Raw genomic sequence first — 17,514 nt, 5'->3', positions numbered from 1 at the left:
ACCCATCAATCATGAACTACTACATGTGCCAAGCTCCTCATACATCAGTGACAGTAATCAGCCTGTGCAAAAATATTTGACTCTCTTCTGGAGGCTTTTGCTTTCATTTTTTACTATGTCTGTAAAAAGACAATATATTTCCTAATATATTGTCTTTCAAGTGAGAAATTATTTTTTAAAAAATCACCATTCAGCAACTTCAGGCCAAATGGCAGAAATTCCATGACCTGGGTGTGCTTGCACAAAATATTATGTGTAAAACAACGATAGGACACCTGCACTCCACTAAGATGCAGCAAGACATAAAGACAGCACAACTTACCAAAATACTTTCAACCAGATTTCAAAAATGACATCAATAATACTAAACTGACATCAACAATCACTAAAAATTACTTAACTGCAGGAATTCAAGCTCTCGTTTCAGTTTTATTTAACAGTCCCTTTTCCAAACGTCTTCACTGCTTTTCTTATCAAATTTACATCCTAGCTTTCAAATTATATCATATGATGAAACATCTAATGAAACATCTAATGAAACTTCCTCTTCTCTGCATTTAATTCCCTGTACAAGTTCCTGGCCAGCAGCCTGTAAAGGTTTTACGTTGTACAAGACCAATTCAGAAGAATTATGTTATTCACAAAAACAGACGCAATAAAATACATATTATTTTTAATAATTTTATTAACATCAGAGCAGAACACAAGCAACCCAGTAGGGTTTCAGAATGTGCTAATAGTTCCTTTCTGACACCAGTGACTGCTACTCCAAAAAGGAACAGGCAATCTACTAAACCTCATATTTACAGAAAAGGAAGAATTCTTGGGAGCATGAAGTGCAGGGGCCACCTCAGCTACAGTGACTGAACAAGGAGGTTCAGGATCCTGGGAGCAGAGAGCAAAGCCACATTACAGAACAGAACTGCTCACTGATCAGCCTGGAAGAATTTCAAAGGAGGCTGTCCTGGAGAAGAGTCTGGGAGAGCTGGTTGATTTTCATGGATCTCCTCCTACAAGCTCAAGAATGATCCTTAGCAGCGTGCAAAGAATCAAGCAAAGGTGGCAGGAGGCCTGCATGGACAAGCAAGAAGATTCTGGCTGAGCTCAGATGAAAAAGGGAGTGTACAAGGATCACAAGCATAATCCAGGGGATCCAGAAGAAACAAAGACACTGTCTGAGCATGCAGTGATAGGTGTTAGGAAAGCCAAAGCCCCCGGGAAAGCCAAAACCCACTTGGATTTTCATCTGGTACGGGACATGAAAGGCAACAAGAAAAGCTTCCAAACACACAAAAGACAAGAAGGTAGATTTATCAAGAATAAAACACGCTTAATCAGCCTGATGGCCATTTGTAAAGAGTTGGCTGGCTTGGTAGATGAGAGCAGCAGGTATTTTTTTACCTTGACATCAGGAGAGTTTTTGACACGGTCTCTTATGGACAAACTTATGAAGTATGGGCCAGATAAAACAGAACAGTGAACTGAACTGGAAATTGAAGGGGTTATGAACAACAGGAAGAGGTCCAGCAGGAGGCCAAGTATGAAATTAGAAAATGTACAGAAACAAACTGAAATAGAGGAAAATCCATAAAAATATCACTACCACCACCCTAAATTTTACTATAAGCACGATCAAACACTGAAACATGTTGCCAGAAAACCTGCTGAGTCTCCATACTTGTGGTCAAAGCCAGCCTAGACACCATCCCAGACAGCCTGCTCCAGTTTACTGAACTGAGTGATCTTCAGAAGTGCCTTCCAACCTCAATGATTCACTGATACTGGTTTTAAATCTGTGCTGTATCTTCAGTAGTGAGAAAGCATTTTACAGCAGCTACACAAATCAGAGCTGCAGGCAAATCAGGTTCAGACTGTTTTTGGTGAAGTGCTGCATTCTAGCTCAAATCCCTAACATCCCCTACCTGTTCATGTCCAACAGAGTCTGCAATACCCCCTGCTAACATGCACATAGGACTTTCAACAGAAGTACAAAAGTGTATCCATTGCTCCTCTGGCTTCAGTAACCACTTTCACAATTATAACATAAAATCACAGGTGTATCTGGAAGGAAGGAGGAAACAGAAGAACAAATTCACCTCAATATTGCTCTCAGAGGGCCAGAAACTCCCAAGTCATAGATCTAACACTGAAGAGAGAATGCTGCAGTATAGAAGTGGTTTCCAGGCTCCAGGCAAAATCCTGTGGTAGCTACAGAAAAGAAAACCACACCAGGAAGACAAAATTCTCTTAAAACAGGGAAAGTCTGTTAATGCTGGAAGGAGACACTAGATGAAGTATAATTATACTTAAGTCCATGACTTGCTACAGAAAGATGCTCATGAATTTCTTTTGGTTTTGCTTTTGAGGTTTTTTTTTAGATTAAATTTACATTTTTTAAATTCACAACTTGTACTACTTTTACAACAAAGAGTCTTATCTGCCTGGTTTTGGAGACATACCTACAACACTTTCAAGTTGCACACATTCAAAAAAGCAGGCTTCATTCTTCACAGATTTCCTTTAAACAGACAAGCTTTCTCACCCTCTAAATTTGAGCAAGAATAAAGGAGTTGTATAAGAAGACAAACATTTTGTTCCTGAAACAAATGTATCTACTTCCACTGAGTTTAGCTTCAATATACAGTTATTTTACTTTCTTCAAATTTTTACATTGTGACCTCATATATAACAGCATGTCAGGTTTTCTATAGCATGTATGGTCTTGCATTATCCAAAGACCTGGTATTTGTAGGCTTTTTACCCTAACAAGTGAAGAGAAATGTTAGTTGCTTGGGATATTTTTACTTAGACCTGACACTGATCTCTCCAAAAGAAGGTTTGAAGAAAGTATACAATTCATTTATTTGTATTCTAGGACATAATATAAAAAGCAGTCAGCATTAAAGAACAGTTATAGGCACAAGTCATTTTGAAAAGAATTAAAGTTTTTTTTCCAAAGGCTTGTTTATCAGAACCACTGATCCAAAGCCTGCTGAAATCCAGAACCATCTCCAGCTGAAAAGACTTATACAGGCTATTTATGAAGTAAGAATAAATGTAATTTTCCTCCTTTTTTATATTTTAAATTAGACCAAATACCTTTTTTCACCGATTATTAAAAAAACTTTTATTAACATAAACAACACAAGATGTCTTCTGACACATTTTTTATCATTTCTGAAATCATCTAACCTAAATCTGCACTTAAGAATAAAAAATAGTCTGGACTTCAACCATTTAAATACAATGGAACTTTTCAGAACTCATTGGAACACAAAGTACAAAGCAGTATAATGGAAAAGTAAAGCCTCTACTGCCACTTTGTAACAGCCATTTGTAAATAAGGTAACAGAGAAAAATAGGCTTGTGAAATAACATGCACATAGGCCAGAACAGTCTTATTAAGCAGTAAGAATAAATTGGAAGATCCTTCTCTAGTGAGTCATTCCAAAATACAACTAGTTGTATTTCTTTCCCAAATGAGAAGTGTCTTTGCAATAAAGAAATCAAGTTCCACAAAAAACAACTGCACCATGGGACAAAGAATACAAAGAAGGACAATCACTGTTCCTCATGCCTTGAAAAGGTTAGCAACATTCAGGTCAGGACATATTCTCGTAACACAGCTTTTCCACTTAGAAAAGTAGGGAAGACTAGAGGCACTTTCCAAGGAATGAAAGCTCAATGTATCTTGTGTCCTAAGCAGGAAAGAGAAATCTGCCAGACCAGATTATCCAAGTGGGAGAAGTCACCACAGTATTAACTGAATTTAAGGTCAAGTCAGTCCCACAAATCCTGGTTTTAATCTCACACAATGCCTTCCCCTTAAGTCATTTGGTATAATTAAGAGTTTGAATTTTTTAAAAATCCAATAATTAAAAAAAAAAGAAAAAACCCAAACAAACCATCACCCACACAGCAACGCACCACCAAAAAACATACCAAATAACTACAAACAAAAAAAAACCCCACACTCAAACATCATCATTCACTTTTTTTGCATTATCCAAAATAAGATGATTGTGGTGTTTGTGCTTCACCTCCCTTACAGAAGACACAGAACCTAACACAAAAAAATCTGGTTTCCAAACTTCAGATTCCCATTGTGAACTGCAAAGCAGCTTACAGACAACCATTACATCACTTACCCACATTGCATCATCCAAACTTTAAGCCATTGAATGACAGCCATGACATGTATAAAGGTTAACATGCTGAAGGAGTTGCAAGGGGAGAATCTTTTTCCCAAATAAACTCACACTGGGATAGTGTGAAAAACAGGCATCACTGAATTCTTAACTGAATACAAGATTTTTTCCTAAGTTTGTCCAAGTCTAGGATTTAAATGAAACAAGGAAAAAATGATTCTCCACAGACAAACTTACCAGTGAGGACTGTTTACCCTGAACACGCCTTGCTGAGTAACTGTCTAATATTACCACTGTCTCTACTCACTTGCATTAAAGAATTTAGTTGCTCAGTCATGAATCACTGATTACAAGACCAGAAACCATCTTAGCCACAGATGCCTTTTAACACTTTAGATCTAGCTTTAAAAATAGTTTTTGGGGGTGGAGGTTTTTGTCTACACAAAAGACAAAAACCCCAACTCAACAAAACTATTTTTGTGGCCATCTCATTTCCCAGTTGTTCAGGTAGAAGTTTACCTTTTTTTACCTTACCTTCTGGATAACTGATTTTCAGGACTCGTGAAGGGGAGAAGTTTCATTTTGCCAGAGGGAGCTGCTCCCTCCGGTCCTTTCCCTATCCCCACATCACCCAGTCCCATTCCTTTGGAGCTATGTAGCTTGCTGTGTAGCCTCTGAAAGTGCTATTTCCTTCCCTTAAGCTGTACAAATAGAGTGAAAGAGAAGTAACTATTCCAGAATAAGCAGAAGTCCCAGCAGCATCATTCACCACAAAAGGAGAAAGGAGTTTTCCACAGGATCTAAATGGTTTACTGAGTTTGCTGCTGCAAATAAGACTTGTAATAAAAAATTAAGTCCTGCAATGTAATGCAGTCCACTAAAAAGGTGGCACAGAAAACTATTCAACAGGCAAAAAAAGCACTTGTTTGACTGCAAACAAGTAGAAAAGAAATAACAGTATGACAGCATATGTAACTTTTGTGTACAATCCTCAATCACCTTGAGCTCTCCATCTGGTAGGGGGGATGGAGAAGAGATGGACTGAACACAAGAGTAGGCAATGGTGCATTTTATTTAGCTTATTAAAAATGGAGAACATTAAACCCATATGATGCAACAACTTTAACAAAACCAAGTAAAACCAAAGACATAAGCTTGGTATCTTCAAGAAGCAAAAATAGGCTCAGTTCTGAATATTTGAAAAACTCCATTTCCTGTTGCTGATCATCAACAGCTGCCTTGTTTCATCAGGCTTGGTACAGAACCTCCTGAAAGCAGAAGGAACCCTGATGAGCTATTATGGAATCAGCACTGTAACATGTAAGAACACCTGTAGATCAGATCGAAAACTCAACTAGCCCAGCTCTAACACTGACCAAATGGTGATAGCTGTGAATAATTAGGAAAGAACACAAAAACAAGCATCACAAGACTATCCTCCCAGCTCTAATTATTCACAAATCCATAATTCATTCCACTGCAAGGGTACTCAGTAACTCTAAAAGCATTGCTCTTTCAAAAATATATCCAGACTACACAGTGCTTTTAGCTTTCATAATATTAAGGAGCAGAGTAACAAGTTTAATTAACTTTTATGCAAAGACCATCTCCTGTTGCTTGATCTCACCCCACTACGCTCATCTGAGACTGCCAAGTTCTTGGTGCAGATAGTAAAGAGCTGATCCACAGAAATTCAAGATGAAAACAGAGAAAGCTACAACATATCAGCATCACCTGTCCCTAGTGTCCTGTTTCCCAAACTGCCAAGTCCTAGCTTCTGGTTTTGGTTTTGATACAGAAATAACTCCATATATTCAATTATCATAGATAGCCTTTCTCCACAACTTTTCCAGCTCTACTATAGTTTCTGAGATGGGGAAAAATGGAGAGAGATGGGACCCAGACACATCAGCTCCAAGTGTATTATGGATTTACATACTGAGGCATAACAGAGAACACGTCCAGAATTATTAGAAAATGGATGACAATTCACTCTTTTGAACAACACCAAGCATTAAGGTGCTGTTTAATCCTTGGAGTTACCTACCAGAACATTTAAGATTTCACCCATGAGCTCCTGGTTAATCATTACCTCTCAGTATTTTATATGTGACATAATACTTTGGCACTTAACACACATTTTATATCAACTAGTGCTGAAGAAAGTCCTTGAGCATTTCTGCACAGACAATTCATCTTCACTAATCTGAATAACAATCAGCAGGCAAAAGTGCTCTACAAAGAAAGATAACAAAAGAAGCACTTTTACCTCTCCATTGCCATTAAATTCATGAAGACAGCAGACAGTTACCAGACCTGTTTAGATACACAGCTGAATCATAGCCTCAGTCACAGTGCAAATGGAGAGAAAATTACTCAAAATCATCTACAGTTTTGAGCTCACAAAAAAAACACCTAGAGGGCATAGGCTACAAAATGCCACTTGTATTGGCCAGCTTTCATTATACAACATAACACTTCATAACACTTTCATATAGAAAAAGCCCTTTGTTGCACAGACTCAGCTACAACCATTTTGGTTCTGTATGCAGTATTTATAAAAAGTGAGAATGCTACTTCTCATGTTTTAAAAAAAATGAAAACGCCATCAAAAGAGATGCAAGAAATGAAGTTGTAAAATCACCTCCATGATGTCAGGATCAGAATACCAGCTTGCCGGAGTACTTACTGATACTGAATTACTCAGCATCTGATTCAGATACACAGATTGCAATGCATACTGAAGGTCATTCATGTTCACTTGTTTCACTCTTCCAAATTCCATGTTATTGGTAATTTGGCAAGATGGGAAACTTTAATACCCTCAGAGCAGCACACAAGCCATTCATTTTTTTTCCTTAAGAAAAGAAAGATCATATTCAAATCCCACCTCACAAGCAGCTCCAAAGCAACTTCTCCAACATATTTTAAAATATAACTAAAACATACAGAAAATGTGAGACTGTATGTAGACAGATCCATACCAAAACAGTGTAAGTACAGAGAATGGAGCAGAAGGCCTGAAAAATTGCCATGAAAATTGATTACTCCGGGCAAAGTTTACTTACTCACCTTTTACCATGATGACTGAGGATAATACAATTTTAAAATGCATGCAAGAAGGAACAAGTCAGATTTTACAGCCATTGATGAGTAAGAAATGTTTGCAGCTCTACACAGGAATGCTTTTCACTGGAGTCACAGGCTCCCTATTAAAGTTGCATCAAAATTAGAAGAAAAGCACAACAATAAAGCATGAAATGCAATGGGGCAGCTTGTTCCATGAAAACTGCAGCATTTCTTTTGGAGATAACTCTAAACAGATTTTTATCTTACAAAAAACAGGTCAGAACCCACAGGTAAGAAGAGTCACCTGCTTGAGGAGCACATTCTAGAACTGCTGCTTCTTTTGCTGAACAAAAAAAGACAACAGCTAAATGTTTCAGTTCTCAATTCTTGCATCAAAAGGAAATTTTGATAGCTTTTTATACTCCTAAAAATGCTGACTGACTTCTAGCTCTGTTAAACATTATGGAACTGAGGACATATCCATTTAGGCATGTCTAAACCACCATAGACTTTAATGACAGAATTGTATTTAAGTATCTGTCAAGCTGCTTAGCAAAGCAACCCTTTCACATTCTATTACATCTGGACAGACCTGAACAAGTTATAATGTTGTATTTTTCTCAAAAGTAACTGGAATTGTGTTATGGTTTTGAAATCCATATGACTTTAGCTCCATAAACTAGTTTTTGAACAACACCTCTCCTGGTGCAGCTTCCCAATATAAAACTGCAACTTAAGGTGTAGATTGAGCTCTGTTTCAGTTTCCAAAATTGACTAGTTCACCTCAATGCTGTGAATGTATCACTGAGCAGACTGCATCTATCTGCCATAAGGGATTCTTGAGAGTTCAAAGATTCTCTTTTAGCTCACCCCATGGACAGAACAAGTTGTATCCAAGACCCAATTCACCCCAAAGTTTTAAACCACATCAGCATTTGAATCTTAGTCTTTTCTGCCCTTGTACTTAGACTAAGAGAATTTCACAGATATATTCAACTCTAACATTTCAGGAAAGTTAAGATTTGATTTTTTAAACCTTTTTTATTACAGGACTGTTCACTCTCTTATGCCTTGAACTTCGCAACACAAAAAGCCCCAAATATTAAGATGAAGAACTTAACTAGAAGAGAACAAAACACAGTCCTTTAAAGGGTGAGTGGTTTGCAGTGAATTTTTAATGAGAAACAGTATTTCATCAAAGTGTAAAGAGATATACATACATACAAGTAGGAGGTCACACTGCCATTTACATTAAGTAAAATAAAATAAAAATAAAGCCTCCCAAAAATAACCACAAACCCCACAAAGCAGCCAACTAAAAAAACCAAAAACCCACAGCAAACAAACAAAAACCCAAATCTCCACACAAGTTCAGGTTTCTCTTTTCAACCTATTTATACCAACTGCAACTGTTACTCAGAAGCATTTAAAATTTCTCTCCTCATTACAGTTTATATGGTTTTCTATTGATTTCTTGTCCCTGGCCCTTCAAATAGACAAATAACAACCTCAACATTTAAAATATGAAGATTATGTTATCTAGACAACTTAGTGATGCCAGTGCAGGATTATTCCCTACAGCATATTTGCTAGTGCTTAATGCAGTCCATACTGTGTGTCCTAACACATTATGCAAATGAGAGACACATGAAAGAAAATGTCTATCTCAGAGTGCCCCCCTGCACCAGCAGACAATCTGTAATTAGCCATGTCCTCTAAGGAGGCACCTCATTCACTCTCACCAAAGCAGCAGCTGCTGGCAAATGGAAATTAAGAATTTTAGAACAAAAATAAGCCCACTACCTACACTCCCAAAGGTGTATACTCAGAGTTGCAAGCTAGAGTCAAAATCTAAACAACTGTTTGTGTTTTTCCAGAATGCCCACACAGAACCTCTCAGGCCCAGCATCAAATATTTACTAAAGTGATTTGTATCAGGCTCTCTCAAATAGGCTGGAGAGAGCTGCAACAGATCCCAAGGCCTCATTAAAACACTTATCTACAAGTTCTCAGTGCAAAAATCTAGAACAGAAAATTTAAAGCAGCAACACTTTTTGCTGAACACAATTCCCTGGCATACAGAACAACAGGGTACACCAATTCAGAAAAATGCAGTAGTTCCAGCCCCCCAGCAAAGAGATGCAGAGAACAAAGCATACAGTTGTGCCTAATCTTTGCCATCCTGTTCCCAACCACTAAACTCTAGTATCACCTCTCCAGAAGAGTTCTCTTCAAATCCAACAGCAGTCATCAAACAATAAATTCAGAAGATTGTTTCCTTGTTATCAAAGTAAACAATAAAACAGGGAGAAGCCAGAGTTCCCATCTAACTAATGTAAATGAAAAATGCATTTCACCATGGTTAAAAAAAAAAAAAACAAAAACCCAGAATCCATACCAAAGAAAAACAAACATTCAACAAAAAGAAAAAACACCACAGACGAAGCCTTCCCATTAAATAACCTTTATGTACCCAGGAACTGTACACACAAAACAGTTTAATCCCACCTTGCAGCTCCAAGATTATGCACTTCCAGGTTTACAAGATGCATCAGGCCTCTGACATGAACACAACCAAAGCCTGTTTGATGCCACCGCTCCTACCCATTATACTTCTACTGCGTGTGCCTACTACTGGGTGATGGGCAAAAAACACCATGGAGTGTCTTTGCAAAAAAATAAAAATTACAAGACATAAGAAGGATTTGACAGCAGAAATGCACAGCACTTACAATAATCTACATTTCATATTATAAATAAAGGCAAAGTGTTACAAGACTTCTGTAGAAAGAAATCAATCTGACCAGACAGCATAACTCACATCCACTGTCTGCATACTATGCTTAGCAAAACATATTTTTAGTATATATGCATTATCTATTGTGGCAAGCAGACAAACACTTCCTCTGTAGCAAGGCCCTAAGTTCAAGGTTTTGACGAGATCATAGGCTCTGACAGCTTCCACAATCATGGAATTGTATCTAACAGCCCACCAGACTGACTTCTGGAGTACTGTCAATTCAGATTGTTTCAATGTAGTTTAGAAGCCTCAACATTTACACCCGGGCTAACTCATGCTTTTTTAAAAACAATGATTCCTGTTAACCACAATCAATAAATCGTGTTTTCATTTAACACCATTGCATAATTTTTTATATCTGCTTCCTATTCTATGCAATTCAGGACACAAACAACTGCAAGGAAGAATAGCATTCAACCTCTGAATGCTACAAAGCGTCAATTTTTTCTTCCATTTGTTATCAGAGACAAAAAACAAAACAGCAGCTACAAAGCACCAGCAGATATTCCTAACAGCTTAGCCTAACACTGTTACTTGGACTTCCTTGGAAAGATATTATTTTCTCTTAGTAAGGCTAACAGGTTGTACATGTTTATATTATCATTATCATTTACACAGACACATACGCATGTAGTCAGAGAATAAAGAAAAATATACCAGCTTTTACTCTTTTCCGAGTCCATACTGTTCAGTTATGATTTGATTATCCACATCCAGTAAGATGTTTTCAAAGGTACAAGAGGGAAAAGATCACAAATGCATACAAGTGTGTGAGATGAAATAGCTCCTCTTCCCCAGCTGTTCTCTCAACTGTTTTTGCATGTAAGTAAATAAAAATTACATTAAATAATATCTCTGAAGTAGCAAGCATTATTTTTGCATCTTATTAAAAATCATTACAAATAGCTTATACAGATAAAGTAAACTTAGTGCTTTGATGTTTGTCCAACCTGTTAAAAGAAAAAAGTTCAGTTGTATAATGCATATACTGCATGCAGTAAGAGCAGCTATTTCATGTGAACACAGTTCAAGATACTTTCAGTCCACTGCATTTCTCTTGCCAAAGTATTTTTTTTTTCAGACAACTATACTAAAGTGGTACGATCAACAAAGTTGTGTAACTGGAAAGCAAGAAGTCACTTCAGAAAAACATATTAAACACGGCTATATTAGAAGGCAGATACCTTCATTTTCTTGAAGGAACTACTTCCTGCTCCGTATTGTCACTTATCAAATACCTCACATTTCTTCATGGAAGAGGTCCGTGTTTTGTCAAATTATCCTAGGCTTATGCTGACATAAATCAGAGCAGAAGTCAGCATTATGCTTGCACGATTAAATAGGATTTGACTCAAGCTTTTTGAACAATTGCAACCAAAACTCCATGTAAGGCTACTATTTATAATTAATTTATTAATGGAAGCTTTGTGCAGAATTCTCTATCACCCTAAGTAATGTACACTTTTAACAATCAGTATTGTGTACTATTAGACATATCAAATTTTATAAATGGATTTTTCTAATTCTGATCTTTAACACTGTGATTAAACCTTCCGGCCTCTGAGTATCAGGCATAGAAAAAGCATCAATACCCAACAACAGAGAGTTCCAGAACAGTTCACATGTTTACAGGCACAATTACAGAAAGACTGGCATTCTGCTCTGAGAGTAGAGAGACGGAACACCTGGGAAATTTCACACATGAAATTTACCAAAGTCATCCCAACTGGGTTGTTAAAATAGTAAACGATCTATTCATTATTGTTAGCGAGAAGCCAAATGATTTTCTATTTTTAGTGCCATCATTGCCCTTCTCTGGTTCCTGACCCAGCGCATGCTTGTCTTCAGTTTATGCAGTTGCACTCTCTCTGATAAGGTGTAGGAGTAAGAATAGTGTGGGCTTTCTTCTTCTCTGAAATTGAACAGTTGTGATTACAAACCAAGTACTGATCACCTGCTCTTTTTTTTTTACAGAAGTCTTTGGAAATATATTCCTAAATTTCAACAAATACAGAAGCTCTTAGGAATCACTAAAGACCATTCACTATTCCTAACATTTCATCTGCTAAGCAAAACAAAAACACATAACCAGAAGAAAAATATCAGTCTTAATAAAATTATTTGATAAAGTACTTTTACTATTTATTATTCATAAATTGAAGACATAGTATTGTTAAGAATTAAAATTTGGCATTTAAGGCCACACACATTGTGCTTAATATTTTCTTAAATCTTCATTTAATATTCAGAATGTACTTTTAATATAGAGTAACAGTAAACTATACCACAAAGAGACACAGCACTTCTTTAAACACAAAACAGTAGGAACAGAAAAGCAAAAAAAATTTTTAAAAAAAGCACTTTTTGCTTTGCCTTTCTAGGCAAAGGATGGGAAATTAAATTTACACTAATGAAGACACCACTTCCAGCCTCAAATCTGGACAGACCTGTACGTGGGATGTTATGACTGAAGCAGTACTGCCTGTACCTCAGCAGGGCTTAAACTCTCCAGCAAAATACCGCTACAACCTGACAGAACAGAGATAGCCAACGTTATTAATCTAAAAACCAAAAGAACACGCTCTCACTTATCTGCCCTTAGGAACATAAGCCCAGCAATTCTTCCATTTGTAAATGTGTGTCAGATTTCAAACAGAATGGCAAACAGCCCTGAGAGTCCCTGGCCCTCTCTGCCAGCTCCCCCAGGAGCCCAGAATACGTGACCTGTCCTTTGAACAGGCGCTCTGTGTTCAGACGGAGCCTGCAAGCCTCAATGTGCGATCTTTGTTGGCAACGTTCGTTTCACTGAAGGGGCTCGGTACTGAAAGACCACCAGGTACAGTGTCAAAGGGAAAACAAATGTAAAAAAATTTAAGTGAAAATAAAAATAGAAAACATAGCAAGGCGTGACCAAACAGAACTTAATATCAGAGTAGGCAGGTGTCCAAAACAAAACACAATTATCAACCAACATACGTGGTATCCAGAGGACTCAAACTGCATGTCCTCTGTTCTACCTGTGTACAGAAAGACCCACAGAAGCACCACTTCTCAAACATTCCCTTTCTTAGTCTGAGCAATGATCCTGAAGATAGAGCACAAGTTTTTCAGTTCTTACTCAAACCTTGAAGACTACAGTTGTGCATTTCCAAAAACTTAAACTGATTTAAAGTCCTAATTTCTGTTTCAACTCCCTTGACTGTGGTGAACAACAGCTATGCCTGGAGTCTTCCTCATGACAGCCTGCTGTGTGTATATCTGGACCTAAGCATTAAATGTAGATTACTTAATTACTGCATTATAATGCAAACACCATATGGGATCCATTGTCCCAAAACCATAAATCATTTCCCAAAATTGCTAATACCTTGCACATCAGTATTAGAGTACTAGAAATCCCTACAACTGCAGCAATTTTTTTGAAATCTGAAGTCCCTTTTTATAGTAAATGTTTTTCATGAAAGGTGTTTTCTGATCTTTTAAACAGAAAAGCCATTCTTACTGTTCAACACAAACATGAGAGACTTCAGTTGAAGGGATTTGTTCACATATACCACGAGGAGCACTGTACAGTAACTATTATATCAAACAAACAGAGCAGATGTCAAGCCACAAATTCTCACTCTCTGGGCATTTTACACAAATCTATGAAAGTAAAGTTGTAAGAAAATAAACCGAACTTTAAAACACGCAGTAATATTACACGAAGGCACTGCAGAACGCACTGCAACCTTGATCAGACATTCACCAGGGCTGTCTAAGTTCAAGCGAAGATTACATCAGGCCTGCTGTGATTAAGGCAATCACAGGTCCCAGCACACGTTTTCTACCAGTTACATTTTAACTCCAACATGTAAGTACCTGGCAAAACAACAGGCAGAGTAGTCCATTTTGCAATTCCACGCCTATTAGTAGTCCCCAATTAGACAGCTTTAACACGATGGGCTCCAATAGTGCCACAGGCCTTGTTAAGGCTTACCGCCACAGGGAGGGGTACATTATGACAAGGGCCAGTGCCAAAGACCAGAAGTTTCAATGTCACAGAATTAAAAAGCAGATATTAATTTTTACCCTTAGACATGCAGTTTTCTCCTTCTTCCCACACCACCTGAACGGTACTGAAGAACAGGTTCTCCAAACATGGCACTGTTTTTGAGCTGTATTTTATCACAAAGTCTTAACATCTTCTGTGCTCTTCCTTAAGATTGATTTTATCCTCACCTAACCCACCTGGCTTTAAGAGACTGTGGGAACCTCTTAATTGAGGTGATAGCAGAAAGGAAAATCCTACAATACCATATGTGACACTTCCAAACCAAGGCAAAAGGGTGAATTCAAGATAGCAGTAAGCTAAAACTCAGTGTCCTAAGGAAAAAAAAATCACACAAAATAAAAAACCACAACAAAGCCAGAAATCACCCACACTTTTTAAAGTTCTGTATGCCTAAAAATCACTCAACTGTACTTCAACTTCAGCAAACAAAAGGGGGAATATCTACATAAAGGGCATATATTTCACAGCCCTTTGTGGATTTAAAGCAGCACTTTCTTCAGCACAACATACATACTCCAAATTTGAGATACAAAATCGAGCTTGCCTTTGTAAGTAAAGTTTAAGGCAAATCCGAAAACAAATCTACTGAAGCTGTTATTTTGTTGAATCCAGAGTTAATAGTGGTTTCAGAGACATTACTATTAATAGGGAGCACAGAAGGATCAGACACGGTTCTGTGTTAAAAACTTTGTCTTGCAAGTCAAAACACGCAATGGTGCCACCATAGGGCATGCTATTAAGCTTCTGAACTAAACACACAGAGGATCGTTCCAAATGCTATGGATAGAAATATCCTTAATATAAGCGGGTGGGGACAGACAGGAAAGTGGCAAGCACTGGCTACAAGCAGACAGAGGCCAGACCCTTATTTCTACTGAAAATCAGCACGATAGAAATGTGACAGGCACGAAGCCGTTCTCCGGAGCGCCCAGCGAAGCGCTCCTCCAGGACGGGCAGGTTGGGCGTGGGAGCGACACGCCACGCTCTGCCCGCGGGGCCGGGGGGGCGAGAGGCCCAAGGGGCGGCCCCGGGGAAAGCTCCGTCCCGAGGGCGAGGGCGGCGGCGGCTCCGCGGGGCGCGAAGCGGAGCCGCCGCCCGGCCCGTGAGGCAGCGAAGACGCCGCCGCCTCCTGGCCCGGGAGCGGTGCCCCGAGTGCGCGGCGAGCGCTCGGCGGGGCGGCTGCCTCCCCTCCGCTGCTGGGGAACCGCACCACTCCCAGCGTCCAACTCCCAGCAACTCCGGGGCGGGCGGGCAGGAAGAGTGGGAGGGAGGGAGGGAGGGAGAGCGGGAGGGAGCGGCCATTAAGCCCGCTCCAGCCAAGCCGTTCCCCGCGGCGGGAGGCGGCCGCCCGGCCCGGCCCGCGCCCCGCCCGCCTCTGCCGTTCCTACCTGGCCGCCGGCACCGCCGCCGCCGCCCGGGGGGGGCTCGTTGTCTCCATCTCCGTCGGGTGGCCCCGCTGCCCACCGGGTCGCCATTATTTCATTCCTGGTTACAAAGGAGGCGCAAATCCTCTGGAGCCCACATCGGGGAAGGGAAGGGACGGGAGGAGGGAACCAACGCCAGAGCCACTCGCGCACAGCAGGCGAGGCTCGGCCAGCCCAGCCCCGCCGCCGGGGGACGGGTCGGCCCCGTTCACGCGGTTGCCATAGGGAAGAGCACCGGAACGACCCTGGGCTTCAGCTACGCTCCCCGGCTGCTGCCTTCATGGCTGGAGGAGGAGAGAGAGCAGATGTGTCAGTCCTCGGCGCGGGGACGCCGCCGCCTCCGCCGCCCGTCCCTTGTTAGGCTAATTGCACCCACTCCGTCATCTTCCTCTTCCTCCGGCTCCTCCTATCCAGAGCCCCAGCCGCGGGGAGGAGAGGGCAAGCGGGGAGAGGCGGGAGGTGTCCGATCCTTCCTACTTCACTACACGCCGCCGGAGGGAGCGAGGACGGAGCTGCGCTGTCCGGCAGCCCCGGCCGGTGGGGGCGGTAGGGCCGCTCCCCGCCTCGGCCCAGCCGAACTTTGATCAACTGGTGGATGAGGAGAACGGGACTGGGGACCGAGGAGCCGCTCGCTCTCCGGGCCGGGCGGAAGCCGCCGCCAGCTCACGATTCCCGTCCCGGCTGTGTCCAGCGGCGTGCTGGGGTGGGGGTAGCAGCAGAAAGCGCACAAGCCCCGATGAAGAAGTGGCAACAAAAGACCCCTCAGACAGCAGCGAGGCCGTGCCGAGCTTTTGTCTCTTACGCGGGTCTGCCCCGCTCGCAGGCCGCTCCCTCCCCCCGTCTACGTAGCCGGAGCCGTTCGCGATCAGACCACCGCGCCCCACGCCCCGCCCGCGCCCCTCCCTCGGGCCTCCCCCCGCACAGACGTTGCTTCGCTTCGACAGCGGCAGCCGGCGGCCGCTGCGGCCCCGCCGGCGGCAATTAGGGCGTCTCGGCGCTGGGGCCATTGCGCCGCGCCAGCTGCGCCCCCCCGGGCTCCTCCTAGGGCTGCCCCGGCTACCTGGGCACTGGCCCGGGTTCGGCGCGGGGGGAGCGGCGGGGCATTCCAGCTAGCGCCCTCCCGAAGGCACAGGGCTCTGCGCGGCTGTGCCGCCTCGCCTGTGCCGCTCACCGCGATCGCTTCCCCGGGCCCTCGCACGGCCCCCCGTCTGCCCCGACGCACTACAGCCCATCTGCGGGCGGGCCCCGGGGCAGTCCCAGTGCCGCAGGCGCCCCCTCCCTCACAGGAACAGGGCTGACCATCGCCCCCAGCCCGCCGGGCCGGCAGCGCGACCCCGCGAAGGGTGGCGGCGCCGCCTTCACGGCCCTGTAGCCGGCCCCTCTTCCTCGGCGGCCCGCGGGACTCCGGCCCCTGCCCCCGCCCCGCCGTTCCCGGCGCTGCCGGCTCCCGCTGCCTCTGCTGATGGGGGAGCATGTCCCCTTCCCCTGCCTCCCGACTGGCGGTTTCTCTTCCCTCCAAAAATCCACCCAACCTTCTCAGACGGCACGGCGAGGGCAGGAACTGGCTCCCGGCTGCCGTCCAGGGCACCCGCCCTGCGGCTGGGGAGCGCAGAGCCCCGCCGGCCCCCGCCCGCCAGCGCGGCCTGGGGCGGCGGCGTTTGCTGCCGCTTCCCTGGGCGGTTTCGGGGGGTGATCACACGGCAACGATCTCAGGCTTTCCGCCCTAACGCAGGATTTGGTGCTTGTGCTGCCAGCTCCACCTGTACCTGGCTTCGGGAGGACCGAGACGGACACCGCCTCTCGGCTGGCTTTGGACGGTCTCGGCCGAAGCCGCCCCTGAGCCAGTGGCGGGGGGGCGAGCTTGGTTTTGTTGTAGCCACGAAGGCGGTAAACGCAGACTTTTTCTGTACTTAATCATCATCGGTGTATGTGACTTGAAATTTCTTTTCGGTTTTTAGGATGGTGTTTCCCAGCCTGGATGTTGGACGAGTAAGGTCTCTGTGGCAGGAAACAAAGAAA

At 42.5% G+C, this 17,514-nt stretch overlaps 1 protein-coding gene across 4 annotated transcripts in view; it reads right to left on the bottom strand.

The window, feature by feature from the left end:
• Positions 1 to 17,139, bottom strand: part of ARHGAP21 (Rho GTPase activating protein 21) — a 113,224-nt gene extending 96,085 nt beyond the window's left edge. For 2 of the 4 annotated variants that reach the window (XM_059493727.1, XM_059493736.1), the window contains exon 1: positions 15,460 to 16,273. In XM_059493727.1, the coding sequence (XP_059349710.1) occupies positions 15,460 to 15,546 (87 nt within the window). In that variant the 5' untranslated portion in view covers positions 15,547 to 16,273. Of the gene's footprint in view, positions 1 to 15,459; positions 16,274 to 17,027 lie in introns of those variants that run through there. The other 2 variants (XM_059493718.1, XM_059493744.1) reach the window with 2 other exon arrangements.
• Positions 17,140 to 17,514: the final 375 nt, after the last annotated feature.

Source organism: Ammospiza nelsoni, chromosome 1 (assembly GCF_027579445.1).
Source record: "Ammospiza nelsoni isolate bAmmNel1 chromosome 1, bAmmNel1.pri, whole genome shotgun sequence".
In the NCBI taxonomy this organism is placed as follows: domain Eukaryota; kingdom Metazoa; phylum Chordata; class Aves; order Passeriformes; family Passerellidae; genus Ammospiza; species Ammospiza nelsoni.
Note: the sequence above shows the minus strand (reverse complement) of the source record. Positions and strands in the feature narration are given on the sequence as shown.